The following is a 27,532-nucleotide window of genomic DNA, read 5'->3' as shown; positions in this document are numbered from 1 at the left end:
CCAGCCGAGTGTGTGGCTGGGGGTGGGCTGGGGAGGCAGTGTGGGGAGGATGCAGCAGGAGCATCTGGGGAGATGCTGGGGCTGAGGTGCTGGGGCAAGAGCTGACACGGATGGGGTGGTGCTGGGTGAAAAGAGGAGAAGGATGTGATATGCTCAGAGGATGGCTGGGTGGTGAAGCAGGAGGCGAGGGGATGGGGCTGGAGTGGGGATAGGTCAGGAGGTAAACTGAGCTGGAGGAAATCAGAACAGCACAGGAGACAGCTGATCTATCCCTGCCCGTGGCAGGATCAGCTCCATCTCACCTCTTTCTGGAACTGTGTCCCACCCGGGACAGTTTCTTTCTGGAACTGTGTCCCACCCACAGTTCCACAGTTAAGCTGTTCTTAAACAGCTCCCCAGGCCGCCTCTTCGAGTGCTTCAGCTGCCCTTTCTGCCAGAAAGGTTTTCTTCTCATCCTGCCTCCTGTAGCCCCAGGGCTGCCTGAGAGGGACTTGCTTTTCCACCTCACCACCTCACAGTATTCTTTCATGTGTTGGGATGCTGCTGTAGCTCCCATCATGCCTCTGCTCCCAGGATTCATGTGACCCTGCCTTCTGCAAACTTCTCATGCCTGCTGGATTTTTCGAGGTTTCTGGTTGCTGCTCCTCCAGCAGGTCATGGCTGCTTAAGGCATTCTACAAACCTCTCGTCCTGATGGAGCTGCCTCACAGCCATTTCAGATCTCTTCCTCCCCCATCAGAAATTCCTTTTAAATTCAAATCCTGTCCCATTCCATGCTGCCATCTCTGTTATCCACCTCCTGTGTCACCTGCAGAATGTCACTCCCAGACTGACAAGTGAGCACAGCTCCCCAGTTGTCTTTCTGACCAGTTTTGTGCATTTAGCCCTGTAGTTCCACGTACACAGGAACAAGGCTTGCCCCTTGCTTATGGGAGCTTTGCTGGGGGCTGTGGAAGCCCTTGGTGTGGTAATGGGGCCCTTGGTGGTGGCAGCAGGACTCTGGGATCAGCCCAGATCTGGCAGTGGTCAGAGCCCCTTGTCTCAGGGGAAGGTCACTGGGCAGTGCAGGCACTCTGTGGGTAAGTTCTACATGGGGGAAACCCTGCTGTCCCCCAGAGGTCATCATCACCTGGGGAACTTTTTGTTGTAAGCATTAGGGAGCAGAGGACTTGCAGGTCTGCAGCTCTAAGGGGATAAGAACATCCAGCCTCTTCCTGAAATTCAGAGCTCCAGAGCACAGGGATGGCACCACTTGCCTTTCTGTCCACATTGGCATGCAGTCCTTTGCAGGAGTGGGCTTTTGGCACTGGTTTTTCAGCACCCCTGCTCCCTGCCAGCCCACAGGCCACCTCTCCTGGCTCCTGCTGGCTGCAGGCTCACTGCAAGCCTTCCACAGCAGCATTCCACAGTTTGCAGCTGGGGCTGCTGCGCTGGCCAGTGCCCCAGGACTGCAGGTTGGTGAAGGGACACAGGACAACTGTAAGGCATTCAGGATGTTACAGAAACTAATATGTATAGGATTCTGCCTTGGTCAGGTAAAACTGATTGGTGCCTTTGAAATCCTCAGTGAAACATGGAACTGGTCTTGTAAGGAGGGAGTTGATGCAGAATGGAGCCAGGCAGCTCAGGGAGCATCTGTCATGAGGGATCTCTGCATGCTGTGGTGGTCTCATGCAGTGGTACCAGTGGTTTGTGTCCAGCACAGCAAGTGATGGTGATGGGCAGGATCCTGCCTGGCGGTCATGCAAGGCAGCCCTTGGTGTGAGCTCTGCAGAGGACAGTTGTCCCCAGGGGCAGCAGAGCTGGGAGCAGGGCTCCTGTTTACACCTGGGTGCTAGGAGAGGGAGCCCTGCCTGGAGCTGAGGGTGCATGACCAGGCGGGGACCAGGCTGGGATGCAGGAGGATCGGCAAGTGCTTTGAGAGACTCATCCACCGCCAGTGCTGATGCTGCCAGCCCCACTTGCGTCTTCCCTGCCACCCCAGCCCTCCCCAGGGAGGATCTGGGAAGGGGCCCGGGTGAAGCAGCATCCTGGCACACTCCTGGGGCAGTCCTGCCCGTGCCCTAACACTGCCCTGACTCCGGGAGAGGTGCAGTGTGAGTAGCCAGCAGTGCTGTGGGGCACAGGCGTGGCCCCACTGTCTCTGCTATCATGCTATTTTTGAATTCTCTTTTTTTTTGTGTTCTTTTTTTTCTTTCTTTCTTTCTTTTTTTTTTGTTGTTTTGTTTTTATTTCCTTTTGTTTTCCTTTTTGTTCTGTCTCCTCGTGTTTGGTCCCTAGGAGCCAGCGCTAAGAAACAGGGCGAGGACTTAGCGGATAATGACGGTGATGAAGACGAAGGTATTTCTGTGCTCGAGGCTGCCACTGCATGACACGCAAAGCAGCTCCGTTTGCCCGCCATCCGCTGCCACCCCCAGGGAGCCCTGTGTGTGTCTGTCTGCCGTGCCAGGCAGCTGCGCGGGGTGGGGGGCAGGCTGGCCGGCTGTGCAGGGCACCCAGGACCTTCCCCTCCTCCCCATGGGGGGAAAGCTCATGGGGTTTTTCCGCTTTAGGAGAAGTTTGCTCCTGCTCAGTTGGAGCGAGGGCAGGGAGGAAGCATGGCAGCTCGGGAGGAGAGAAGCCCTCGGGCACCTGGGCCCATTTCACCCTGAGCCCGGTCACATCCCACCTCCAGCCTCATCCCTCCAGAGTCAGTGACATGCATCTGGGAGCCAGCAACCTCCCCATCCACCCTTGCCTGGCCCTGCCGTGGCTGTGCCAGCAGCCTGAACACTTGGCACCCAGAGGGCACCTGGCCATGCACAGGAGACCCAGGGTCCACTTGGTTTCTTCTCTCCTTTCTCACCCAGTGGAAGTGAGGTCTTGCTTGCAAGCACCAGCCGAGACGGAGCAAGTGGCCTTTCAAGCAGATGTGATTCTAGATGTGTGCCAGGACTAAGCAAGCTGCAGAATAGGCTATTTTTAGTAGAACAGGGTGGTTTGTCTGCAGGTTACGGAGTCGGCGGCGTGTTTGGCTGCAGAGATGTAATGAGGAGGTAGGAGGAAGGGTTGGCCAGGGTGCAGCCCTAAAGTGCTGAGGACAGTAAAGCCTGGTGGTGTGCAGGAGGCCCAGGCAGCTCGAACAAGGTCTAGCAGATGGCATTTAGGATCTGGGAAATAGATGAAAAACTTTTTCCTTGGCAGTACTAAAACCCTGTTGTTTGCTCCAGCTAACCTGTGCCCCACGATCTCTTGTACCAGGGCGTAAACTGGCATTCAGCCTAAGTGACTCGACTGTGCTAAATCCACACACACCAAAATGTGCTGCAGTGGTTCGGAGCTGTTTATTTCCTGGTACATCTCTGTACATTGTTGCCATTCTGCTGCAAGGAGGGCCCTTTGTACGTCAGGGAATGGGTGCAGGATGGAGGAGAAGTCATGGGCACAGGCACTGATGTTCCTGCCCCTCACATTTCAAGCAGCTGGTTGTCCTGATGTAGCTCTGCCACACAGGCAATGTCTGTCCTGGAGGAGCTGCAAGCACGTTTTGCTCTCCTGGTCTGTACATTTAGGAAAAGCCAGCACAGGTTTTGGGTTTGGCATAGCCTCATTCTCCTGGAGGGAAGGAGGTTTTCTGTATGGGAGGCCACCTTTAGCCATGCTGTGGGCCACAGCTGGAGGTGAGAAGGGCCACAGATACCCATCAGCCTGGCCTGCAGCCCCGTGCCATGGGCAAACCACAGGGAGGAGTGGACATGGCAGGGGTTAGGTGGGTGTGAGCGAGCATGACCAGCCCAGCCGGTGGTCATGGTGTTGGTGTGGCTGTGCCCCAAGAGTCCCAGTCCTGCTGCACTGCTGAGGGAGGCAGGCAGGGAGCAGCAGCTGCCTGGGGCAGCTGAGGCCAAGCAGGCACTGCCAGCCCACCTGAGCAAGGTGCTGGGCATGAGTGAGCACAAGGGAGAGTGAAGTCCTTCGGTGCTGGATCACCAGCTCAGGACAGCGCTGGGCAGCACAGGCATGTGTGACCTGGCAGTGTCCCCATGGCGGGGGAAACTGCCTCGTCTGTGTGACGTGGGCAAGGTGCACCAGGAGCCCAAGCACAGGTGCTGTTCTCTTGTGGGTGGCCATGGCTCCATGAGGGATCACCAGCCAGTGGGGCAGAAGGGGCAGGATGTCCCCTGGCAGAAGCTGAGAGAGGGAGCGTGGCTGCTCCCTGTGCACTAGACTCCCACAGTCCTTCCTCCCCGACCCTCGGGGTCCCATTCCCCATCCTCACTCCATGCCTCATGCCCTGTCCTCGTCCAGATGCCGTGCTCACCTCCCTGACACACACACGTGCATACACTGTCTGCCTCATCACCATGTCTGTGTCTGGGCACTGGGGTGCCGTGGGTCTACATCCAGACAGGCAGGTCTCTGCCTTCCCAGGGGAATGGGAGTGGGAGAGTGAGACATTGGAGCACACATCAGTGCTCCCCCCCCACCTTCTAGGTCCTGCACACCCCCATCCCTGCCCCCCTCCGCAATGCCAGCTTCCAGGACCCACAGAGTGCTTGGGTCCAGCCAAAGACAGGACATGGGGCTGCATCCTGGGGCTGGACTCTGCAACTCCCACCCACAGCAGACCTGATCTGGCTCCCGCACAATGCCAGAGCCCAGCTCTGGGGAAGAGCAGCGGGGTCCAGCCAGCGTCCCTTCCTCACATGCTCAGACCCCTGAGGGGACAGCAGTGTGGGGACAGTGCAGCAATAGCCACCTCCCAGAGAGGGGCTGGCAGGGTTGGTTCAGTGGTGTTTGGCTTTGGGGGCCCACGCTGTGGCCCCCAGAAGAGCTCTGGCTTTGGCTACTAAGTCCCCTCCCTGGTCCTGGCAGCTGGCATTGCCCTTGTACTTGGTCTGCCTGTCGGGCAGGGTGCTGCGGCCATCGGTGCGGTGCTGTGTTTAACCACCTCTCCTTCCAGACATCCGGGACAGCGGGGCCAAGCCGGTGATGGTGTATATCCATGGTGGCTCATACATGGAGGGCACGGGGAACATGATAGACGGCAGCATCCTGGCCAGCTATGGGAACGTGATTGTCATCACCCTGAACTACCGCGTTGGAGTGCTCGGTATGAGCTGGCTGCCGTGAGCTGTGCCGTCAGCACAGCCGGGCAGCGGGACAATCCTTGTGTCTGACCGGACTTGGAGCAGCCGGACAGGGGGTGGAGGGGGGCGTGGGGCCTGGCGGGATGCGCTGTGGGCACTGCCCCTGCCTTCCGCCCTGGCAGCCGAGCGGGTGCCACGTGGCAGAGCCCCCAGCACACGGCCGCAGCCTAGTCTGGGTCCTGGCACCAGCCCCCCCCGGCTCATTTACACAAACTGGCTCAGCTGAAAGCAAATATTGGTTTGTGGTTAAATGAATAATAAATGTGTTTACCCAGCATCTCCTCCTGAGAGGGCTCAGAGCGCTGAGGTGCCAGCGGGTCCTGCCTGGCTGTCCTGGGGACCTGGCAGCTCTCCCTCCCTGGGCACAGGCAGCCTCCAAGCCAATTGTGCTGCTGGGACCCCCTCAGCAACCCACCATGACGTGGCTGTCTGCACTGGGGGCCACAGAAGGGTTGCAGTGTATGTGCCATGCAGCGGAGGGTGGCAGTCCTGTTTCCAAAAGAACTGGTGACTTAGAGATACAAAATGAGGACATAGGGTCAAAAGGCAGTCCAATCCCCTTCCTGAAGCAGCAGAAACCCCCAGGGGCTGAGACACAGGAGAACAAGGGGTGTAGAGGTTTGGGGAAAGCTCCTTTCCAGCCAAGCTGCTGGCTCTCTTCCTAGCCATCCAGCTTAGCGTGGTGCTCTCCCTTGGCAGCTGGGCTCCTGCCTGTTACCTGGGATAGCACATCCCTCTGGTGGCATCCAGAGCCCGCAGTTTCTTGTGGAAGATGATAGTTCAAAACTTGTTCAAAACCTTTTAATGTTTAAAGTCCGGCCTTTTAAATGGATAGGTGCAAAGTTAAGGCACATGAGTCACAATATGACAATTAAGACTTAAGTGATGCATTCATCCTTTCCATTGAGGTGGTGCACCACACCCAGCCAGACCACCTCCAAGTGCCAGCACAGCCCTGGGGCCTCTCCCTGTGTGCTGGGATTACCTACCTGGATTTTGATTCAGGCCCATGGTCTTGGCTTCCTGCTTAAAGTCAAAGCAAACGAAAGAGTGATAACTTATCTTGGGTGTTTCCTGTGCTATTGAAAGCATTTCTCACCTTCTTCCTCACTGCGAGCTTTGTGTTTTAAGCTGCAGTCAGTTCCTCTCTGCCCAGCCCACCTCCTTACATTTTTAGAGCCTCCCCCAGTCCACGCTAGTCCATGGAAAGCATTGGCTGTGCACACACCCGCCCTGCCTGCAGCCACTGGTGCTTTCTGAGCTTTCCTTGGAGCTTGTGTGAGATGTCTTGGGCTGTTCTAGCACAGGTGGTGGTATGGGGAGGACAGAGCGTTGTGCTCTTTACCCTGTCACTCCTTGTTGGCCAAAGAGGCTCCCCGAGGTTTGCAGCTGCTCTCTCAGCCTTTCACCCCTCTGTGTTATGCAGAGGGTGGCTGGAGCTCAGTGGTGTCCCTGCTCCAGCTTAGAACTCACAAAACTCTCTTTGTAGTGTAGTCTCACAGTGGGATAGGGTCCCACAGAAGCTGCCCTAGGTCTGGGGAAGGGGGGTGGGAAATCAGAACTCTCCCGGTTTCCTCATCCCTAACCGGGCTCCCCTTGGCCCTCAGGGTTCCTGAGCACGGGGGACCAGGCTGCCAAGGGCAATTACGGGCTGCTGGACCAGATCCAGGCGCTGCGCTGGGTCAGCGAGAACATCGCCTTCTTTGGGGGAGATCCCTTGCGGATCACTGTCTTCGGCTCCGGCATCGGTGCCTCCTGTGTCAGCCTGCTCACCCTCTCCCACCACTCTGAAGGTAGGTGTCAGCCGTGCCTGAGGATGCTGCAACTGCGAGCAAACGCCCTGCTGCTGCTAAGCAGGGAGGGGAACCCACCCGGGTCCTGCTGCCCAGCCTAACAAAGTCCAGGCTGCTTTCTAATCAGTCACTGGTGAGAGCCTGGAGCAGCCCTGGGAAGCAAAACCTTCTCCTCATGGACAGAGAGAGGCTGTTTTGCAGAGCATGTGAGAGCCAGGGATGGAGTGGGTGCTCCTCGTGCACCAGGCTGCAGCCCAGGGCCAGCACCGTGGCATGGGGAGAGGCAGGGACCCCTCCTGAGGTGGCCTGCCCTGGTGCTCAGGTTCTCCAAGTGCAGGTGTGAAGGGCATCCTGCAGGGCACTGGGAACTGGGAACAAGGATCTCAGTGCTAGGAAAGGTATTCCTGCTGGAATAGAGGGGAAGGCAGAGCACCCAGACATCCCTTCTGAGCCTGGGGAGGGATGGAGTGCCCTGTATTGTGAGGCTGGGAGAGCTGGAAGTGCTGCGCCTAGCAAAACACAGGTGGAAGTAATATGATTAATATCTGTAAATATAGCAGAGTGTTTACTCTAAATAAAGAAGGGAATTATTTATGCTAAAAGATTGTGTTGGAATAAGAGCAAATGCATGTAAACCACCTGCAAAGACATTTACATCGAGCATGGAGGGGGAAAAAAAAATTAACTGTGAGACTAGAGGTATTTTTGATAAAATTCCTAAAGGAAATTATAGGAGCAAAGCCTGAACTGGATATGGTCCACAGGGGAGCAGCCTGCCAGGGACCTGCTCATGAGCTTTATATGAGGGTGCAGCCATTTTCCAGTGCTGTGTCCCCAGGTGTGACGCTGAGGAGAAAAGGGCACGTGTTGAGCAGTAGACACAGGCATGAGTCTGCCCTTCAGAGACACACAGCAAATTGCACTCGAAGCTGATGTGAAGAGCTGCTGCCCTGCTCAACAGCCTGGGAATCACACAGGAATGGAGACCTCCAGAACCTCAGCAGGGCTGATGGCTGATGATGGGGAGTCTTTTACAAGCTGAAAGCTCCTGCAGAAAGAAAAAGTGTTTTATCTGCCCATATTGAGTGTGAAAGGCTGGGGAGGGAACACTATGCATTCCCAATGCTTCTAAGGGTACTCCTTTCCATCATAGGAGTGCAGGAGTGTGTGCTTGGCTGCCCAGGTAGCCTCAGCCTCTTACAGGGGTCCAGAATGGAGCAGCATGGAGAGAGGCTGAGGGTGGATTGGAGAGGCTTTGTGACTTTTCACCCATGAAAAATAGTCCTGCCAGTATTTGCACTTGGCAGGTGATGCTACACTTAATGCCACTAAGCCCTGCGCCTGCATGACAAATCCTTTGCTGCCCTATCCAGCCCCAGTGCCTCTGGTGTGGTCCCCCTGCCACAGGGGGATGCCCCTGCCCTGGATGCAGGCACCCCCTGCATCTCAGAGGTGCCAGGTGCCCAATACCTTCGCTGCTGGGGCAGGGGAGCCGCTGCTGGCTGTAAATGCTGTGAGGCGGGAGGGGAGTGCTCAGTGCTGCAGCCAGTGTCTCATAAAGCCAAATGGCCGTAAAATGACCTCAAAAAATTGCCTATGCCAGAGCACCCATATCCCCAGGGATGGGTAGCTGGCTCTGGAACACAGCGTGGGAACGGTGCTAAGTTGCAGCCTGCAGAACAGGTGGGTTTGTTTTTACTGCATCAAAATAAAAGTAGTGATCACAAGCTATTAATGATTTGTGCCTGCTCTGCCAGGTGCTGCAAGAGGCAGACACTTGGAGGCTTGGAACAGCACATGTTGGGTCTGGCTGCTGGGGAAATCCACAGCTCCCTGCCAGCTTCAGGCCTTGCAGGGTCACTCTGATTCCTCATCAGTGACCAAAGTGCTGTTTTTCTCTCCAGCCAATCATACCAAAGCAGGAGCAGTCTCTGCCAGGAAAACTTTATGTGCTTCTCATCTTCCCATCTCCTTCTCTGTGGGGGCTTCTGCCCTTTGGTGCCAGCCCTCCAGACCTCAGTTGGACAAGGCACCCAGCACCCTGCTTTGAGCAGGGCTTGGCTCAGACACCCCCAGAGGTGTTTCCAGTCTCAGCTACTGGGCAAAGCAAAGAGGAAATCAGGAGCTGGCAGCAGCTGGTGGCAGTCTGCAGCTCCAACCACCCTCTGGCAGAGCCCTGGCCCCACCACTTGATTCCACTGTGCCGTGGCAGCCAGTCCTGCAGGGAGGCAGGGCATGTGGGAACCTCACCTTGGAAGGGAATGGGAAGGAAAGGCAGAATTTCACCTTCTTGCCTGGGCCTCAGCAGGCTGGAGAGGCCCAATGTGGTGTGCAGGGTGCTGATGCCTCCCTGGGGTGCTTGTCAGGCTTCAGTCAGGTGCTGGCATGGAGCAGGAGGACATGACGAGTCAGGGCTCTCACAGAGTCCTGGGTGCTCCTAGCTCATGCAGAGACATGGCAAAGGGGCTCCATCAGGGAGGGACATGACCTGCTATTAGTGACATCAGCTGCCCTGTACCTCCCCAGGCAGTGGTGGGCAGGGCCAGAGCCCAGCAGGGTGGGACTGTCTGGGAAGTGATGCTGCTGACAGGGTGCAATAGCTGCTGCTGGGACAGCATCTCCAGGGAGCCAGGAAATCCCATCCTGACTCCTTGGCATGTGGATGATGGCGCAGGGCAAGCAAACCCGTGGCCAGTCTCTAGCCTGTAGGCTGGTATGGCTTCCTAGGGCACCAGGAGGTGACAAACAGAGCTTGTGACTTCTCTGTCCCAGTGCATGGGACTGTACGTCAGGTACTTGGCAGAGTGAGGACTGTGCGTGCAGACAAGAGCTATGGACATGGTGGCTGGCAGCCAGGAGCCTCTGAACACTTCTGTTGCAGGAAGGTGCTACTCTGCTTCCCTGCAGAGTGGCACAGCCTTAGTTGCACAGGGATTCTCTGCATTTCAGGGTGCCAGGGGCAGCCCCATGGCCACCACACTGCTGTGCCAGCAGCGTTCAGGGATCACCTGGAACAGTCCCTCACAGTGAGCAAGTGCTGGGGTCTGGCAGGGTGCAGGCAGCACTTGGGGTGCAAAGAGGGCTGGTCAGAGAGCAGGGACCCCTGGGTGCACCCCGGACTGGCTGCCTTTCACGGCCCAGAGGCTCTGCTTCCTCACCACCCTTTGTATTCTGAGCACAAGCACCATTGACATGGGACTGGAGCGAAGCCACGCATTTCTCTGCCTGGGCCAGGGCCTTTGTGGCCTCGTTTTCCAGGGCGAAAGTCCACTCCCTCTGTGTTCCTGGTGGCAGAAAGGCCCTCTTTGTGCATCTGGCAGCGTGCTCCTGCAGGGCCGGATTGGCACTGAGCAGCCCCAGCTGGGCAGGAAGCAGCAGGGAGGGGGTCGAGGGGGACTCTGACAAAGCAGTGGGGTGGGACACAGCAGGGTTAAGTGTCCCCAAGCAGGCATTAACCCTCCCACTGCTGCCAGCCCACAGCCTGGCTCCTCAGTGAAGCAGGTGTCAACCTGGGCTGGAGGATGGTGCTGAGCCAGGGGCAGCAGGTGCCCCTCCGGGGCTCAGGTAACACATCCTTGGGGTGGCTGGGGTAGCACGGGTTGCTTGGCAAGGCCAGGCTGTGATGCAACCATGGCCTCTCTTCTCCCCACACCAGGACAGAAGGATATGCTGGGTCATCCCCTGCAATGGGATCCTGAGGGAGCACAGCAGCCCCTGGTTGCTTCCAGGAACACCCACTTGCATTCCCAGCTGTCATCCTGCCATCCCCAGAGCAGCCCTGAGCTGAGCCCCCTGTGTGAGCTCAGCTCAGCAGGCAGTGCAGCTCAGGGGCAAGGCCAGGTGTGGGCTGAGTGCTGGGTTCTTGCAAGGGTACAAGAGTATCAATGCCTCCGTCATGCTGCATCCTGCACTGCAGCACTGGGATACTGGAACCCTGCTGAGAGCTTCCTCCACTCCTTGCCTGTATTGCAGGTCTCTTCCAGAGAGCCATCATCCAGAGCGGCTCCGCGCTCTCCAGCTGGGCAGTGAACTACCAGCCTGTGAAGTACACCAGCATGCTGGCTGACAAGGTGGGCTGCAATGTGCTGGACACCGTGGACATGGTGGACTGCCTGCGGCAGAAGAGTGCCAAGGAGCTGGTAGAGCAGGACATCCAGCCGGCTCGCTACCATGTGGCCTTCGGGCCAGTCATTGACGGGGATGTGATCCCGGATGACCCAGAAATCCTGATGGAGCAGGGAGAGTTCCTCAACTATGATATCATGCTGGGGGTCAACCAGGGTGAAGGGCTGAAGTTTGTGGAGGGCGTGGTGGACCCAGAGGACGGCGTCTCAGGCAGTGACTTTGACTACTCAGTCTCCAACTTTGTAGACAACCTGTACGGCTACCCCGAGGGCAAGGACACCTTGAGGGAGACAATTAAGTTCATGTACACGGACTGGGCTGACCGGGACAACCCCGAGACACGTCGCAAGACTCTGGTGGCCCTCTTCACTGACCACCAGTGGGTAGAGCCGTCGGTGGTGACAGCTGACCTGCACGCCCGCTATGGGTCCCCCACCTACTTCTACGCCTTCTACCACCACTGCCAGAGCCTGATGAAGCCTGCGTGGTCTGACGCAGCCCACGGGGATGAGGTGCCTTACGTGTTTGGGATCCCCATGATTGGCCCCACAGACCTCTTTCCCTGCAACTTCTCCAAGAATGATGTCATGCTCAGCGCTGTGGTGATGACCTACTGGACCAACTTTGCCAAGACAGGGTGAGTGGGGATGGGTGCTGTGCCTTGGGGGTCTGCACTCACTGTAGCTATACCCCTGGGGCTGTGCTGTGGTGGGGGGGTTATCATGCCTGGTGTGGGACACTGAGCTCCCTGTGCCCAGAGGTCCCCATGTGCTGCACCTTCGCTGGGGCCATGGCATCGGCCACAAAGCAAGAAGCTTAGATCATGGCCAGCTCCTGGGACAGGACCCAGCCAAGCAGCAGGGGTGGGGATGCTTGTTAGCTCTGGTCATCGTGGGTGAGACTTGACCCAGGGTTGGGTGCTGCCCAGTCATTCAAAACCTTTTGCCAGCCCAACCTGTGCCACCACTGGCAAAGGTCCCCTCAGTTTCTGTCTCTGCATCCAGCTCTCCCTCTTTGCTTCTTTGGCTTTTCCCAGTGCCAGTTCTGTTCTGCCTGTGTTTCACAGGGACCCCAACAAGCCTGTTCCCCAGGACACCAAGTTCATCCACACCAAGGCCAACCGGTTTGAGGAGGTGGCCTGGTCCAAGTACAACCCCCGTGACCAGCTGTACCTGCACATTGGGCTGAAGCCACGGGTACGCGACCACTACCGGGCCACCAAGGTGGCTTTCTGGAAGCACCTGGTTCCCCACCTGTACAACCTGCACGACATGTTCCACTACACCTCCACCACCACCAAAGTGCCACCACCTGACACCACACAGAACTCCCACATCACCCGCCGGCCCAACAGCAAGATCTGGACCACCAAGCGCCCCGCCATCTCGCCCGCCTACAACAGCGAGAACGGGAAGGAGAAGTGGAGCCCAGAGCAAGAGGCGGGCACGCTGCTCGAGAGCCCCCGCGACTACTCCACTGAACTGAGCGTCACCATCGCCGTGGGCGCCTCCCTCCTCTTCCTCAACGTGCTGGCCTTCGCTGCCCTCTACTACCGCAAGGACAAGCGCCGGCAGGACACGCACCGGCAGCCCAGCCCCCAGCGCGGTGCCTCCAACGACATCGCCCACGCGCCTGATGAGGAGATGCCCTCCTTGCAGGTGAGCCAGGGGCACCACGAGTGTGAAGCTGTGCCATCCCACGACACCCTGCGCCTGGCCGCTCTGCCCGACTACACCCTCACCCTGCGCCGCTCTCCGGACGACATCCCGCTTATGACCCCCAACACCATCACCATGATCCCCAACTCGCTGGTGGGGCTGCAGACCCTGCACCCCTACAACACCTTCACTGCCGGCTTCAACAGCACGGGGCTTCCGCACTCACACTCCACCACCAGGGTATAGCTGCCCGCCGCCGGCGCACACGCATGCACGCACGCACACACACGCAGCAGACACTGGCAGAGGGACCGGCGGGGCCCACTGAGCCCCCGGACGGAGGGGCAGCGCCCACGGACGGTGCAGCTCCCAGCCCAGAGACCTGTGGGGTCCCAGAGTGGCCCCAGCGCTTTCTTTTGTTCCTATCTAACTTTTGAGAAGTGCTTTGACTCTCCTGGCCTCAGGGCCCCGTGGGTTGCCCCGGGACGCCGGTGGGGTGCAGGAGGGACACAGTGTAACCCTGCACAACCCACGCGTGCAGGTGGGCAGGGGTGCCCCGCTGTCAATGGCCATGGTGCTCCATGTCAATGGGCTGTGCCTCCCAGTGGGGGCATCACATCCCCAGTGCTGAGCCCACCGAGCACCCTGGGACTGACGAGGAGCAGGACCGGGCATCCCTCTCGGCCAGTGCCCAGACATCTCCAGGCATCTTGGCAGCCCTGGAAAAGGCTCCTTCACTGTGCTGAGAAGTGGCCCCAGGCCATGGTGCTATAGGCAGAGGGAATGGGCAGGGTCCAGGGACCTGGCCTTGTGCTGGATGCAGGCGCTGGGGCTGGTGCCGGGGCTCAGGGACCCTGGGAGTGGGGCCCTGGGCTGGAGACTTGGCACCTCTGCCCCTCTTTGCGCTGCAGAGAATCTCTTTTGTGTCAGTCATTTCTCTTTGCAGAGACGTTTTTTAAGCAGATCTTTAGTTCTTTACACACTAACGGAGTCGCCGCGTTTTGTCCTTTGTAAAGATTTTAAAACCAAGTGTTCTTGATATAAAATAAAAAGCCAGTTAGAAGCCAGCGTGTGCGCACGGTGCCGGCCTCCCATGGCGCCCGCCTGCCGTGGGTGGGCACCAGGCAGGGCAGTGCCTCCTGCACTGTGGGGCTGCGCTCTTTTGTATTTTTTGATATTCTCCCTCCTCTGTCACCCGTGCCCACGTATCTCAGCCAAAAAAAGCCTGTCCAACGGCCTGCCTGCGAGCACCCCCGCCCCGGTCCCTCACAGCCAGCACTGGCCAGTGCCACCCACCGCCCTGTGTGGGCATCACCTGCTCCGAGCACTGTCTATTCACTCCCATGATCCCAGGACAGCTCCTCATGCTCCCCACCCTGTCCTGCTCCCCCAGGAGCATCCCACATCCCTTCACCACTGCCCCAGGGCCGTGCTGTGCCCTCCCTGCCCATGCTGTTTCCTGAAAGCAGAGCCAGTGGTTTGCAGCCTGTGGCAGGAGTGGGGTGACAGGAGCAGGGTGAGCTGCTCAGCAACATCAACTCTGCCTCCTAGGTTACTTCCACTGGGGCCTTTACCCCATCATGGGGTGATCCCAGCTCTGGCATCCAGGACGTGCAGCTGTAACAGACGCCTGGGTAGGGACTCTGGTGTGATGCAGCCTTTGTAGGGCTGGGAGCAGCTCTGCGGGGGTTGGGGCATCTGCTGGGCTGTTGTGGACCACACGTGGCTCTAGGCAAGTGGCTTTGGTGTGGTCGGGCATGGAGAAGGAGCTGCAGGGGATCCCACGTGGGGCACCCCTGTTTCAGCCCCCCAAGGTGAGCACTAGCACCTGGGGCCTGGGGAGGCAGGAGAAAGGGACAGGTCCTTGTGGGGACACCATATCTTGTCCCTGTGCAAGACGGTCCGGCTGGCAGACGCTGCCCGTGCTGGCGGCCGTGACGCACCGGTGCCGGCTGGCCCTACTGCCTGTGGCCAGCGCATCGATGGCCCTGCTGGCCCTACTGCCCGGGGCCAGCACAACAACGGCCCTGCACCCTGCCCTGGCCCCACCCTGCGCAGGGCTGAGGGTGAGGATGCTCGTTGGAGAATGTATTTATACCCTGTCACCCGTGCAGAGTAACAAATTCCAAATAAAACAGAAGTGATATTTTTAATAGCGGTGTGTCTCGCCTCTTCTTGGAGCATGAAGGGCCCGGGGACTCCCAGGCTGGGTGGAGTGCCCTGTGCTGGTCCTCATGTCCCTGACACCCACCCCACATAGGCAGCAGGAGGACCCTGGTATCACCCCACTGTGTCAGGGTGCTGGACCCCCCTGTGTAAGCTGGCACCATACCATCCAGGACTGCCAACACCAAGTGCCACAGTGGGGGGTGTCCCCACATCCCCCCTGCCCTGCTGCCCCCAGCACTGGTACCCCATGTGGGAGTACATCTGTCCCATATCCCCCCTCCCTCCAAACTTCAAACCCCTTCCCCAGCCTTTCCCAACTGAGCTCCCCTCCCCCTACTTGCCAAACAGAAAAGCTGCTGGTTTCATTTCTTTTTAATGTAATTTCAACTGGAGTTGCCATAGAAACCAGGAACGGAGTGGGGGGGCTGAATTGCCTTCAGGCAGTGTGCAGACACTGGAGCCAGGGCCGAGGCCCTGAGCCAGGGGAGCCGTGGCAGGCAGGGGGACAGGCTGTGCAGGAAGCTGAGTGTGGGGCTCTACCTTTTCCCCCTGGGGGACCTTTGCAGCTCCAGTGCCACGAGCATATCACCCTCTTCAGCACCATGCTCCAGTGCTGGACCCCCCTAAAAGGCCTGGTGCTGCCCATCGTGGCATCCCACAGGGTGCCTAGTGTCCTCTTGAAGGGCTGATGCCTTTCTGCCCCAGATTAGGGGCTTGCCCTGCCCTTCTGTCCCCTCTCCTCATCCTTGCACAGCCCCAGCTGCATGCTTCCACATGTGCCAGCATGGCCAGCCCAGCTAGAACCCCAAGGCAAGCTGGTGACAGACAACCCACTGATATTTTTTTTGCCTTTGCAAAACTCCCGAGGCTGCCATCTGTCCAGGGTGTCCTTGACTATCAACAGCTTTTCTTTTGAGACCTGGCAAAGCTCTAGGGACACTGTATCCCAGAGGGCATGAACAGTTAACATCTGCGTGACAACTGTGGGACATCCTCTGCTTCAGGGGACATGTTTAGGGCTGTTGGCAAGGAGAACCATAAGGGAACTCAACTGCAAAGGTGTCCCTGGCATGGGAGTGAGTGACCTGTGGCTGGCCTCTGGCTGCTTGAGGATTCACAGCCAGCAGGAGGGCAGGGATGCTTCTCTTCACAGAAGCACCCCTGGGATAGTGCCCTGGTCCTGTTCCCCACACCTCTGATGCACCCAGGACACAGGACAGCAGACTCACAGGCAGGCAAGACAAGCTGTTAAGTCTTACGCTGCAACCCCCTCTGCCCTGCTGCTGCAGCAGCACAAAGGATTTCTGTGCTCACCCACTGCCAGTGACCTTCCTGGCAGTTGACTCAGACCAGAGGGTTTTGTCTCTCCGAGAACAGCAGCCTGGATCCAGGGATGCCTCTGCTGTTGCCAGTCCAAGCCTGGAAGCTCAGCAGCCCCTGCACTGCAGCGGCCATCCAGGGACGAGGCTGAGCCATTGACAGGGCCAGCCCTGCCTGGAGCAGGATGGCCGGGGAAAGGGGGCTCTGGAAGCCTCCTCCGCAGTCCTCCAGTCAGTGGAGATGTTTCAGTGATGATTCAAGCTTGATTTCGTCCATCGTACCGATACAGACTGCTGGGCTGCAAGTTCTCCGGCCCTAGCAGGGTGCCAGCAGCTGCGTCACCCCAGTCCCACCATCCGCATACTGGCTCGGTCCTGCCCATCTCATCAGCTTGTCTGCGTTAGACGTGCCCACGTCTTTGACCTCTTAGCTGCAACTTCAGACACCAATTAACTTCACAATTAGCGTCATTAACAAAGAGCCCGTTTCTGGCCCACGTGGTCGCGGGCGGGGCAGTTTTCTGAGTACTGGAGGCAGCGCCGGTCACGTCTGTTTAGCACAGCCTGTCCTTGACCCGTGGCTTTTGCAGTTTAACCAAAGCCAAGAGGCGAAGGGGCTGCCCGCGCTGCCGCCCACCCCTGGGGCCTCTGCTCCTCCCAGCTAACTCCCTGCCAGTGCCGCGGGCGGGCACCGTGCTGGACAGCAACGCCCCGGCTTCCTCCTCCTCTTTCCTGTTGGCCTTTTTCTCCATTTTTACTATTCTTCGGATAGGTTCCCACGCTGAGCCCCGCCGGGTGCTGCCGCGGGCAGGTGCGGCCCCGCCGCCCCCGGCCCGGCCCCGCAGCGCCACCTGCTGCCACGGCCGGCGACCACCCCCCGCCGCACGGCCCCAGCCCCCGGCGAGCGCTCGCCTGGCTCCCAGCGCCCCCCACTCACCCCGATCCTGGCTCCCAGTAATCCCCAGTGACCTCCCGCCTGGCCCCCAGGGCCCTCCAGTAAGATCCCTAGACTGGCTCCCAGGGACCCCTCTCCCCTCACCGACCGCCCACTGTGCTTCGTCCCGCTTAGCTCAGCCCACCGCAGTGCTCACCAGTCTGCCCTCCTCCTGGATCCCCCCAGTGACCTCCACCCGGCCTGATCCCGCCAGCATTAGCCCCTTGCCCATAGTGTCTCCCACTCCCGCTAGCCCCCAGAACCCGTCCAATGTCCGGGACCTGGGCGGTGCTGCCGCTCCCGCTCTCCCCGGGCGCTGGTGCCTCAGCTGGCGGCGGCTTATCGGAGACTGAGATTGTGGCCCCGATGGCCCCAACCCGCCCTGCACCACCGGCCAGCCCCGGTATCTCACTGCCCACCGCCCCCGCGGGGACACCCCTAGCGGTCCCCAGCCGCTCCCCAGTGCCATCCCGCCGTCCCCACGCGGGAGACACCGGCACCACTGTCACCACTGTCACCCCCGTGCAAGGGATGGCGCGCGGGTGCTGCAGCCCAGCCCAGGGGCCCAGGATGAGCGGCAGGGTCGCCACGTCCCACACGGGGTGCTGGGCGGCGGGACCTTGAAGCGGGCCAGCCGAGTTAATCGTTGACAGGCTGTTTGCCTTCTCCCGGCTGCCCTTTTACACATTAAATCTGGGTATTGGTGGCTCCCCAGGGATCAGCCGGCAGCCGGCAGCAGCAGATCAAGGTGCTCCAGGAGCTGGGGGTACCCAGAGGCATCCCTGGCATGTGGAGAGCAGGGCTCCGCCACAGTGTATGTGCCTGACTTGCAAGGAATGCAGCGGGGAGGATGCTCACAGCAGGGGAGTGGGGCCGCGGGGACCAGAAATCTCCCCGGGGACGATCCTGGGGGGCTGGCCCTGCCCCGGTGCTGCAGTAGCCCCGGGTCTAGCCCCGGGGGATGCTCAGCTGCGGTGGCGGAGGCGGGTGGGTGTGAGCCAGCCTGGACACACCTGCGGTGTTTACTTGGCGAGTAAGGAGCAAGGCTGTTTGGGAGGGGGTGGGTAACGTGCCTGCCGGGCAGTATAAAGTCCAGCGTGCTACGCTGGAGGCTGACTGCTGCAATCCCAAAGAGCATTGATTGTTCTGGCGTTGAGGTGAGAACCTGGAGGGCGAAGCAGCGCTGCGGAGGTGGCCGCATGTCCCCCAGCTGGGGAGCACCATGGGGGCAAGAGTGGGGGCTGCAGCAGGGCTCGGCCCTGGGCCTGGGGGAGGAGAGCCGGCAATGCTGACCCTCATAGTGGGAGTGGGGAGAGGAGCAGTGCGGGCACAAGCGGCATCCTTACAGCTTCTCCGGATGGTCTTCGGCCGCCACCGTTCGCACAGCTCCGGGTGCTCGTACCTTGGGCTAAGGGGAGGAGGTGGCATTTGGGATGGCATTAATTGCCCTGCCAGCCTACAGGCTGGTAGGGTTTACTGGATATGCTGCTCCCCGCCTAGGGTTGGGGACAAAACTCAAGGGACATGGCGCGATCCCCGCAGGATGGGGCACAATGTGATGGTGTGGCTGGGACACCAGCCCCGAGGGGCACGGCGGCTGTGCGAGCACAGGGACTGTTGTCCCCACCAGCACGTCCGAGCAGCAGGGCAGCGTCAGTGAGTCCATCTCGGGGGAGGAGCGGTGAGGGCAGCTGCAGCCACAGCCAGCGTCACTCCGGACTTTCTCCCGTGTCTCCAGCGGCACACGCGGGGCAGCTCCAGTGCCCTCACAGACGCTGCTGCTGGCACCAGAGCCTTGAGGAGATGGCAGGACTCACAGCAGCGGTACCCAGTGCCAGCCAGCCCCACGGCGGCCCACCGAGCGCTCAGTGCCAGACCTGTGCCGTCCATGCGGGATGGGCACGCAGCTGCGCTCGGCCATGCTGCCTGGGGAAGGAAGGGACCGCCGGACACCCTGGGTGGCCTGTCCGGCACAGCGATGTGTGGCGTGGGTCCCGCGGGTGGAGGGGCTGTGGCCGTGGTCGGTGCGGGGCGTGGTGGGGAGGGGGGAGTGGGTGCAGGGCCGAGCAGCGGGAATGCTGCACACAGGCACTTTGTTTGGCCAGGGTGGGCGGAAGTCAGGGCGTTAGATCTGAATGCTAAAGTGTGTTGTTCAGGGGCCGATAAAGGCCCCATTGTATGCAAATAGTTTATAAAGCAGCATATGACTTCCAGTGCAGGGCAGTGGCAGAGAGAGACGAGGGCAGGCGGAGCAGAGCTCTCCTGCGGGAGGCATGAGACCTTAGAGGGGCCACTGGGGGCGGCTTTCGAGGACCCTTCCTCAGCGGCAGGTACGCGTCACCAGGATCCTCCACACTGGGGGTGGCTGGTCCCAGGCACCCAGACTCATGCGGGGGTGGGAAGCAGCTCCCGGGGCTGCTCAGGGCCAGTGGGTTGCTCTGGTGGGGTGGGGGTCTGTGCTTGGGACTGAGGTCGCTCCGTGTTCCCTGGGCAAGGATGGCTCTGGGAGGGTGGCAGTGCAGGGCTGCACGGGGGGAGCCCTTCAGCTCAGGGCTGCCTGGCCCTGCTCCTGCAGATAATGGGAGGACAAGGGGAGGAATTGGTGCTTTGAAGCTCCTTGGGACCATTCCTAGCCGACTAGTTCAGCACTGAGTACTGGGGGTACTCAGTGCAGAGGTGTGGGAGCTTCACCCGCATTCTCTGTGCAGCTGTGGGTTAGGATCCCTGTGCCAGTGTGGGGTGGCAGGACTGGAGTATCTGGCACTGCTGGGGCAGCCAGTCTCCAGCCTGCTGTGGCCAAAATGCTGCCTTGAGCCGTGTCAGAAGCAGAAGCCATGCTGCCATCCTCCTGTCTGTCCATCCTGCTCTTCACCCTCCAGTACTGCCACCCAGTTGCTTCCAGGTCCCTCCTGGGGCTGCTGCCACTGGAGCCAGGACTTGCTGGCTCTCAGCCAGGGGTCCTTCGTGCTCCTAACACCATCTCTCACTGCTCTCTCCTGCAGACGTGAGAAACGATGAATTGGGCCGGCCTCTACACGGTGCTGAGCGGGGTGAACCGCCACTCCACTGCCATCGGGCGCATCTGGCTCTCTGTCATCTTCATCTTCCGGATAATGGTGTTAGTGGTGGCAGCCGAGAGCGTCTGGGGGGATGAGAAATCTGCCTTCACCTGCAACACCCAGCAGCCTGGCTGCAACAGTGTCTGCTATGACCACTTCTTCCCCATCTCCCACATCCGTCTGTGGGCCCTGCAGCTCATCCTCGTCACCACACCAGCCCTTCTTGTGGCCATGCACGTGGCCTACCAGCAGCATCAGGAGAAGAAGCTGCTGGTGCTGACAGGGCATGCGGATGCCAAGCACATGGAAGAGGTCAAGAAGCACAAGATGCGCATAGCAGGTTCACTGTGGTGGACATATGTCTGCAGCGTGGTCTTCAGGCTGCTCTTTGAGGCTGTGTTCATGTACATCTTCTACATGCTCTACCCAGGCTACCAGATGATGCGGCTGGTCAAATGCGAGGCTTACCCCTGCCCCAACACTGTCGACTGCTTCATCTCCCGGCCCACTGAGAAGACCATCTTCACTGTCTTCATGCTGGTCACCTCCAGTGTCTGCATCATCCTCAACATGGCAGAGCTGGTCTACCTGGTGGTGCGGGCCTGTGCCCGCCGAAGCCAGCACCACTCCAACCCCTCGTCCGGGAAGGGCTCCTTCTATGGGCACAAGCATTCCTCCGAGTACAAGCAGAACGAGATCAACCAGCTGCTGACAGAGCAGGACGGTTCCCTCAAGGACATGCTGCGCCGCAACTCTGGGCTGCAGGAGAAGGGTGACCGCTGCTCTGCCTGCTAGGGCCACCACTGCAGGGGCCCCAGCCCCACAGTCGCCCCATGGGCCTGTTACTGTCCCTGTCCCAAGGATAGCATCCCTCAGGCTCTCCTAGACGGCCAGGAGGGCATCTTGGGCCATTAAATCTCCATTCTCAGGTGCTGCCTCCCTCCTTTCTGCTCTGGCCAGGATATGCTAGGAGCTGGGGTGCCAGCGTGGGGTGTCCATCCCTGCACCCAAGCCCTGGTGGGTGTCATAAGGAGCTGTGGGGGCTGCAGTGCCAGGCCTGAGCTGGGGCTGTGGCTGTGTTGCCCTGGCAGCTGGCAGCAACCAGTGACCCCTGGGTGGCATTGATCAGTGTCCAAGGGCTTGCGCTCCCCCAACACCAGCCCCTGCAGCCCCGAATATAATTAGAAAAGTGCCCAGACCAAAAATAGAGGAAAAAGTTTCCCCAGTGGCTGTTTCATGTGCCAGTCACAATGAAAGCCAATGGGGCACGCAGCTGCCTCATGCCCCAATAACCCCACGCCCGCCGCTGGGTGACCGGACAGACGGAGCAGGCAGACCTCTCCGCACCCCACGGAGGAGCTGGGGACCGGTTGGGAAGGGGCCTCGCAGCATCCCCCATCACCCCACTGACAGGAGGGGACGGCGCGGGAGCACTGGGCTCTGCCCCACGCACCGTCTACGGTGAGAGGTCGCCGTGCCGGATCGCCACCGCGGTTGTTCCCCGTGGTGCTCCCAGCTCTCTGCTGGAGGTCTTTGCTCCCCCTGCCCTCCTTGTGATAGATTAGGGGGTCCCTGGGACCCAGGATGGGGACACTCCAGAGACAGCTTTGGGTTTGGTCTGTGCACACCTGCTTGACCAGGGAGTGGGGCGGCGTTTTGGCGGGCTGTGGGGCGGCTGTGTCTGGAGGGTGGCTGTCTTGCAGGGCACCACAGCACATGCCATGGGGGACTGGAGCCTGCTGGGTCGGCTGCTGGAGAATGCCCAGGAGCACTCCACGGTGGTGGGGAAGGTCTGGCTCACCGTCCTCTTCGTCTTCCGCATCCTGGTGCTGGGGGCAGCCGCAGAGCGGGTCTGGGGTGACGAGCTGTCTGGCTTCTCCTGTGACACACAGCAGCCCGGCTGCCAAAATGCCTGCTATGACAGCACCTTCCCCATCTCCCACCTCCGCTTCTGGGTCCTGCAGATCATCTTTGTCTCCACCCCCAGCCTTGTGTATCTGGGCCACATCCTGCACCTGGTACATCTGGAGGAGAAGGCACAACAGCAGGCGGCAGCACGGGCTGGCAGTGGGGCCAGGCGGCAGCGCCCCAGGCAGCCCCAGCTCCCTGCAGGGAACACGAGGGCACGGGTGTGCATGCGGGGTGCCATCCTGAGGACGTACATCTGCAACATCGTCTTCAAGGCTCTCCTGGAAGTGGGCTTCATTGTGGGCCAGTACGCCTTGTATGGGTTCCAGCTGAAGCCCCTCTACACCTGCAGCCGCTGGCCCTGCCCCAACACAGTCAACTGCTACATCTCCCGGCCCACTGAGAAGACCATCTTCATCCTCTTTATGCTGGGGGTGGCCTGCGTGTCCCTGCTGCTCAACCTGGTGGAGATCTACCACCTGGGTCTCACCAAGTGCCGGCGAGGGCCAGGCCCCAAGTCCCACATCCTAACCACTCCTGGTGGGCCTGTAGGTCCTGGCAGCACCTATGTCACTCTGCCCAGGGGTGGCAGCCCCCTGGCTGCTGGCAGACCCCCCCCTAGCCTGGCACCACTGAAGAAGGCAGGTGCATGGCTAGGGGTGGCTGGTGGGTCCCACAGGGACATGCAAACGGCAGACCTGGCAGTGTAAATGTGGCCTGCTGCCATGGGCAGGGATGGGCAATGCATGGGTGGTCACAGTGATGGTTGTGTCCCCAGTCTCTGCCAGGCCCAAGGCATGGACCCCATGGCCAGCATGAGAGCTGGGCACAGCCCTGGGGACACTGCTCAGCTGCTCCTGGCACTTCTGCAAGCAGCAGGGTTAAGAGTAGAGCTTGGAAGGAGGAGAAAATAAACACTTATTGCACCTCACTTGACTCCTGCTCTGCTCACAGGCACCGTGGCATTGCTCTCCAACTGCTCCATCCTACGGCCACACTGCATGGCCAGGGCAGGGCCACTGCTGGGTTGGGTGGGGCTGAAGCCCTGTGGGCTGAGGACATGGCAGGGACAGGCAGGGCATGCACCAATGGGCACCGGGGCAGGGGCCATTGCTACATGCCAGAGCTGTCAGGACAGCAGGGCCCAGGCAAGGTAAGGAAGTGCAGGAAGCAGAGGCTGGGATAGACAGGAGTGAGGTGCACAGTAGCACAGGGACACTGGCTGTGTTCTCCTACAATGCTCACACTGCCCAGATGGAAAAAAAACAGGGTCTGCCAAAGTTTTCCACATCTTTATTTGAAATGAATGGTTTCCAGAGACACAGGGTTAGTCCTACTGCCCTGGCATCACTACAACAAGACTGGTGAGCAGCTCACTCTCCACATGGACACAGAACAGATGGCCCCAGGCCAGGGCCCAGAACAATATATACAGGCTCAACAGGAGACCCATGTACAGCTCAAGGAAACTGACCAGAACACAAGAAGGGGCAGGGAGCAGCACAGAGTGGCACAGCTGGAGCCAGACTTGCCCTGGGTAGGGTGCTGGCAACCTGTGGCTGTGGAGGGAGGGGGAGGCCAGGCAGGGCTCCCTGCTTCTGCCAGGAAATGCCTGGGCCCCTGGCTGGAACAGAGGTTCCCACTGATGTCACCTTTCACAGGGGAGGGTCCTTACACCACAACAGGGCACAGTGGGGAGAGAGGTGCAGCACTAGCACAGACCCATCTCCATCAGTTTTCACCACTCAGAAAACATTGACCAAAGAGAGGGAGGCATCCTGGCTGCAGATGAGGTATCCCTGTGGCAAGGCCAGATCTCTGCTCACAAATTCCAGTGTGAGCTCCATCCACTCCCTGCAACCAACCCAAATCTCTCCCAAACCGGGACATAAGTTCTCCCCATGACCCAACAGCCCTCAGGCTGCCTGTGGTGCATGCCCACTGGCTTGAAAAGACAATCCTGCCCCAGCAGCAGAGCTACTGTTCCTGCCTTGATACCTCCTGCCTTGTGAGGAAATGCTAAAGGAAGAGGGAAGTAAAAGCTTCGGGGGCCACTGGTCCAATGGTGCACTGCATCTTGTGCAATTCCTGCCCTGGGGCACAGGAAGAGAGGGGTAAGTGGCAGGGCTGGGGGCAGGGGAGGGACAGGGCTGAGCAAGGGGAGCTGCCTCAGGGACTCTGCCACTCCTGTGCCATGTGAACGGGCCCTGGGGAAGATGGCTCACCCAGCAGCCAACTGGAGACAGAACTGAGTGCGGGGGCCACGTACATAGGGGATGCCTGTAACGAGCAGGATGGGAGGTCCACGTCTGGTAATGATGCAGGGACAGTACTGCTGTAGCACCATCCCCTCCTATGCTGCATGGCCCCTGCCCTGCAAAGGGAAGCAGCAAGACGAGGTGTCCAGGGCTGGAGTGCAGCCAGTCCACCAGCACCTCACCCTTAGTCCATGTCATCCTCCAGGCTGCTGAGCCGACTGTGCTCCTCGTAGATCTCCCTGACGGCCAGGATGCGGTTCAGCATGCTCTCCAGCATGCTGCGGTCCATGGGGATCACCGAGTACCAGAGCGGGGACTCGGCGATGCACGACCGCTCGGGCTGCAGGTAGAACACATCATTGCGGTTCCGCAGGCTCTCGGGACTGTGGAGAGAGAGAGGCGGGTGAGACCTGGCACATCAGCTTCAGGGGCTCAGACAGCCTGGTCTGATGTCATGTTTAGCAAGGGGTGTTCACAGCTTGTTACAGCCTCTTATTCAGTATGATAAGGACACAAACTCAGCCTACAGCTCCTTGTTCAAGGCCAAAACCCCAAACTACCTAAGCACTGGACTCCTACTGCACATTCCTGCCAGTCTGGAGAAAGGCAAGAAGTGGAAGAGGCCAGAGAGAAGCATTCTCTCAAGCTTGGTCTAGTCAAGCAGCACAGAGCCTGGGCAAGACTGCACATGTAAAAATGTCTGGAGAGCAGCAGTCACTCCACAGGGTTCTATCAAAACTAAGAAGTGGCCCCAAAATGGCACATGCCTCTTCTCCAGAGAAAGCCTCACCATTTGGAGAGATAAAATTCATAAAACTTGACTGGGCATCGGAGGGGATTCATCCTGTTCTCCCGCTGCTCCAGCATCGGTACCTCCTCCTCACGTTTCCGTTTTCCAGAGCTGCCATCTGCAGAGAGGGAGAGAGCTGGCTCGTGGCTGGATCCTGACAAGGCATGCAGGGGAAGGAACAGAGATGTTCCCCCAGACCCACCTCGGCTTTTCTTCTGCTTGGCAGGAGCATAGTAGCGGATGCTCACCACCTTTGTCATGCCACGGGCTGTGGTGCACTTGCGGGACTGGCGCACCACGTTGGTGAAGGAGAGCTGCATGTGCTCCTCTGCTGTCTGCAGCCCAAAGAACTTAGTGTTGAAGAACATGAGGGTGTTGAGAAGCACAAAGGGTGAGTAAACACCCAGCTGTTTGCACTCCCAGAGGTGCTCCTCCTCAACACGGGAGAAAATTGTGTCTGCAACACACAGAGGGAGAACCAGGTCACTTCAGTAGTGGCTTTGTGGCAATCACCCTGTCCAGGAAAGCTAACTGCAAAAGACTCATGCTTCACAGCATCTCTTTTTTAACAAGGTTATTTCTCCAGAGCCATCAGCAGAGCTAGAGCTCTGCCCAGCCATAAGCCTCCCCAGATCATAGCTAAATCACAGATGAGAACCCAAATCAATCCTAATTGCTCATCACTATAGATGCCCAAAAAGTGAACTCCAGGTCAGTGCTCCACCACGCTCAGTAAGAGACTGAGGAAAAGCAGCACTCAGGAGAGATCTGGCCAACTCCTGCCTAGATACACACATCTGGAGTCAAATGGCTCTGCCTGGGATAGCAAATCTGTGAAGATGAGGCTGGATCCATGAACTAACTACTGACAAGACACAGCAGGAAAGGCAGCCCAGATCACAGCATCATGAAAAGCCTCTGCAGAGCTTCTAGGTCCATTCACAAGGCAGTAGCACTGCAACCAAGCCAAGGCCTAGCACCATGTGCAGGCTCATCCATGTGGTGGGAACACAAACACATGCACCAGTGTGCCTCTTGGCTTGGCATCCTCCTTGCCAAAGGATGGAGACATCACTGTGAAGAGTAAGGATTCAAATTATCCCAGGATACAAAGCACATGTGCTTGCTCCCAGCTACCCTGACTGTGGGCAACAGAAGCCGCTGAAGCATAAACCACACTGGCTTTGCAGTTGGTTTGGGTCAATGTGACCTCACCACACTGCAGCACTGTGCTGCCCATGCCAAGGTTGAAGCTGGGGGAGCACAATCAGGCCAGAGGATCCAAGGCTACAAGCACAAACTGGATATATGTGGGGACTGAAGGTACTCTGAAGACACATACTATTTGGTAAGATTGTGGGTTGCCAGCCACTCAGAGACTTGTTCAGCTCCTGCACGAAGGTCAAGTAGTAAAGGTCTGTAAATATATTCACCATACGATTGTTCTCGAGCAGGTACTAGAAAGGACAGAACACACAGTCAAGAGAAATTCAGCAGCACCTGGAATGCAAACCCTCCCCACAGAGCCCAGGACACGTGCAGAGCACCCCTCCTTGTACCACCAGAGCTGCTGGGCAGACACTTCTGAGAGCTGCAAGAAAAACTCTGGGGCACAACAAAGCAGACTTGGTGCTGAAGGAAGGCCCGAGTTTGGGGGGAACCCCCAGCCCTCCTCAGGAGATGTGCAAGAAGGGTGCAAGGCTGGGGAATAGTTGCCACTGTATCCTCTGAGCTTGGGAAGAAAGACCAAACCAGGTGGGATGCTCTCCTGGGCTGAGGCACTGAAGGAGAGTCCAGCCAGCCTCTCTGGGTCCCCAGAAAGCAGAATGAAGGGTACAAGCTCCCCTCATCAGATCCCCAAGCCCGGCTGTAGAGGACTTGAGGGCAGCAGGGCCTCCCTCACCTGCTGGATGCCAAGGCAGAGGTAATAGATGCTGTCTGGTTCATAGCGCTCCCCATTGGGCCGGGTTATCTCCTTGACAAACTGGGCCAGGCCATAGTTGAGCTCAGCTGCTGAGCAGGCTAAGATGTCTTCCTTGATCCTCATGGGCTTGGCTGCAGAGACAAGCACAACAGCCTCAGACAACAGCCTACAAGGTCAGGAACACCTCAACACCCCAAGGTCCAGCTTCTGGAAGCTTTCTGCCACTCCAGTGCATCCAGACAAGGCACTTACGGCCAAAGCGTAGCTCCTCTCCCTTGCTGGATTCTCCCCCTGCGTATTTGGCTTGCACCCAGGACTTCCAGGCATTCACACCATATGAGTAGTTGAGCACTGTACAGCTGGGCTGGCTGCTCATTGAGTCCCGGGAACAGCTTTCAGAGAGCACCAGGCGCTTCTGCCCCTGCAGAGAGGTGTTCTGTGAGACTGAGCACCTACCTGGGACAGGTGC

The 27,532-nt window shown here is 59.0% G+C and overlaps 4 protein-coding genes across 13 annotated transcripts in view; 3 read left to right on the top strand and 1 right to left on the bottom strand.

Annotated features, from left to right (window-relative positions):
• NLGN3 (neuroligin 3) overlaps positions 1-13,765 on the top strand; it is a 37,950-nt gene extending 24,185 nt beyond the window's left edge. The window contains exons 3-7 of one of the 3 annotated variants that reach the window (XM_058848121.1): positions 2,281-2,340; positions 4,940-5,089; positions 6,734-6,919; positions 10,892-11,681; positions 12,111-13,765. In XM_058848121.1, the coding sequence (XP_058704104.1) occupies positions 2,281-2,340; positions 4,940-5,089; positions 6,734-6,919; positions 10,892-11,681; positions 12,111-12,948 (2,024 nt within the window). In that variant the 3' untranslated portion in view covers positions 12,949-13,765. The remainder of the gene's footprint in view (positions 1-2,280; positions 2,341-4,939; positions 5,090-6,733; positions 6,920-10,891; positions 11,682-12,110) is intronic. The other 2 variants (XM_058848122.1, XM_058848123.1) reach the window with 2 other exon arrangements.
• A 4,034-nt stretch (positions 13,766-17,799) lies between these two features.
• On the top strand, positions 17,800-21,111 carry GJB1 (gap junction protein beta 1). 4 transcript variants are annotated; one of them, XM_058848107.1, is made up of 3 exons: positions 17,843-17,938; positions 19,339-19,454; positions 20,127-21,111. In XM_058848107.1, exon 3 carries the CDS (start codon positions 20,139-20,141, stop codon positions 20,976-20,978), a length of 840 nt encoding a protein of 279 aa, XP_058704090.1. In that variant the 5' UTR covers positions 17,843-17,938; positions 19,339-19,454; positions 20,127-20,138; the 3' UTR covers positions 20,979-21,111. The 4 variants fall into 4 exon arrangements, with proteins under 4 accessions (XP_058704091.1, XP_058704090.1, XP_058704089.1 ...); XM_058848105.1 differs by lacking the exon at positions 17,843-17,938 and adding an exon at positions 18,223-18,281; XM_058848108.1 differs by lacking the exon at positions 19,339-19,454 and having other exon boundaries at positions 17,800-17,938.
• Positions 21,112-21,252: 141 nt separating this feature from the next.
• LOC131583699 (gap junction alpha-3 protein-like) lies at positions 21,253-23,021 on the top strand. The gene has a single exon (XM_058848104.1). It carries the CDS (start codon positions 21,905-21,907, stop codon positions 22,799-22,801), a length of 897 nt encoding a protein of 298 aa, XP_058704087.1. The 5' UTR covers positions 21,253-21,904; the 3' UTR covers positions 22,802-23,021.
• Positions 23,022-23,311: 290 nt separating this feature from the next.
• Positions 23,312-27,532, bottom strand: part of ZMYM3 (zinc finger MYM-type containing 3) — a 33,071-nt gene continuing 28,850 nt past the window's right edge. For 3 of the 5 annotated variants that reach the window (XM_058848094.1, XM_058848096.1, XM_058848095.1), the window contains 6 exons: positions 27,316-27,484; positions 27,043-27,194; positions 26,482-26,596; positions 25,342-25,596; positions 25,140-25,257; positions 23,312-24,732 (listed from right to left, as the gene is read on the bottom strand). In XM_058848094.1, coding sequence (XP_058704077.1) covers positions 24,534-24,732; positions 25,140-25,257; positions 25,342-25,596; positions 26,482-26,596; positions 27,043-27,194; positions 27,316-27,484 — 1,008 coding nt within the window. In that variant the 3' untranslated portion in view covers positions 23,312-24,533. The remainder of the gene's footprint in view (positions 24,733-25,139; positions 25,258-25,341; positions 25,597-26,481; positions 26,597-27,042; positions 27,195-27,315; positions 27,485-27,532) is intronic. The other 2 variants (XM_058848093.1, XM_058848097.1) reach the window with 2 other exon arrangements.

Source organism: Poecile atricapillus, chromosome 12 (genome assembly GCF_030490865.1).
Source record: "Poecile atricapillus isolate bPoeAtr1 chromosome 12, bPoeAtr1.hap1, whole genome shotgun sequence".
Classification (NCBI taxonomy): Eukaryota; Metazoa; Chordata; class Aves; order Passeriformes; family Paridae; genus Poecile; species Poecile atricapillus.
This window is presented reverse-complemented; position numbering and strand designations above follow the sequence as displayed.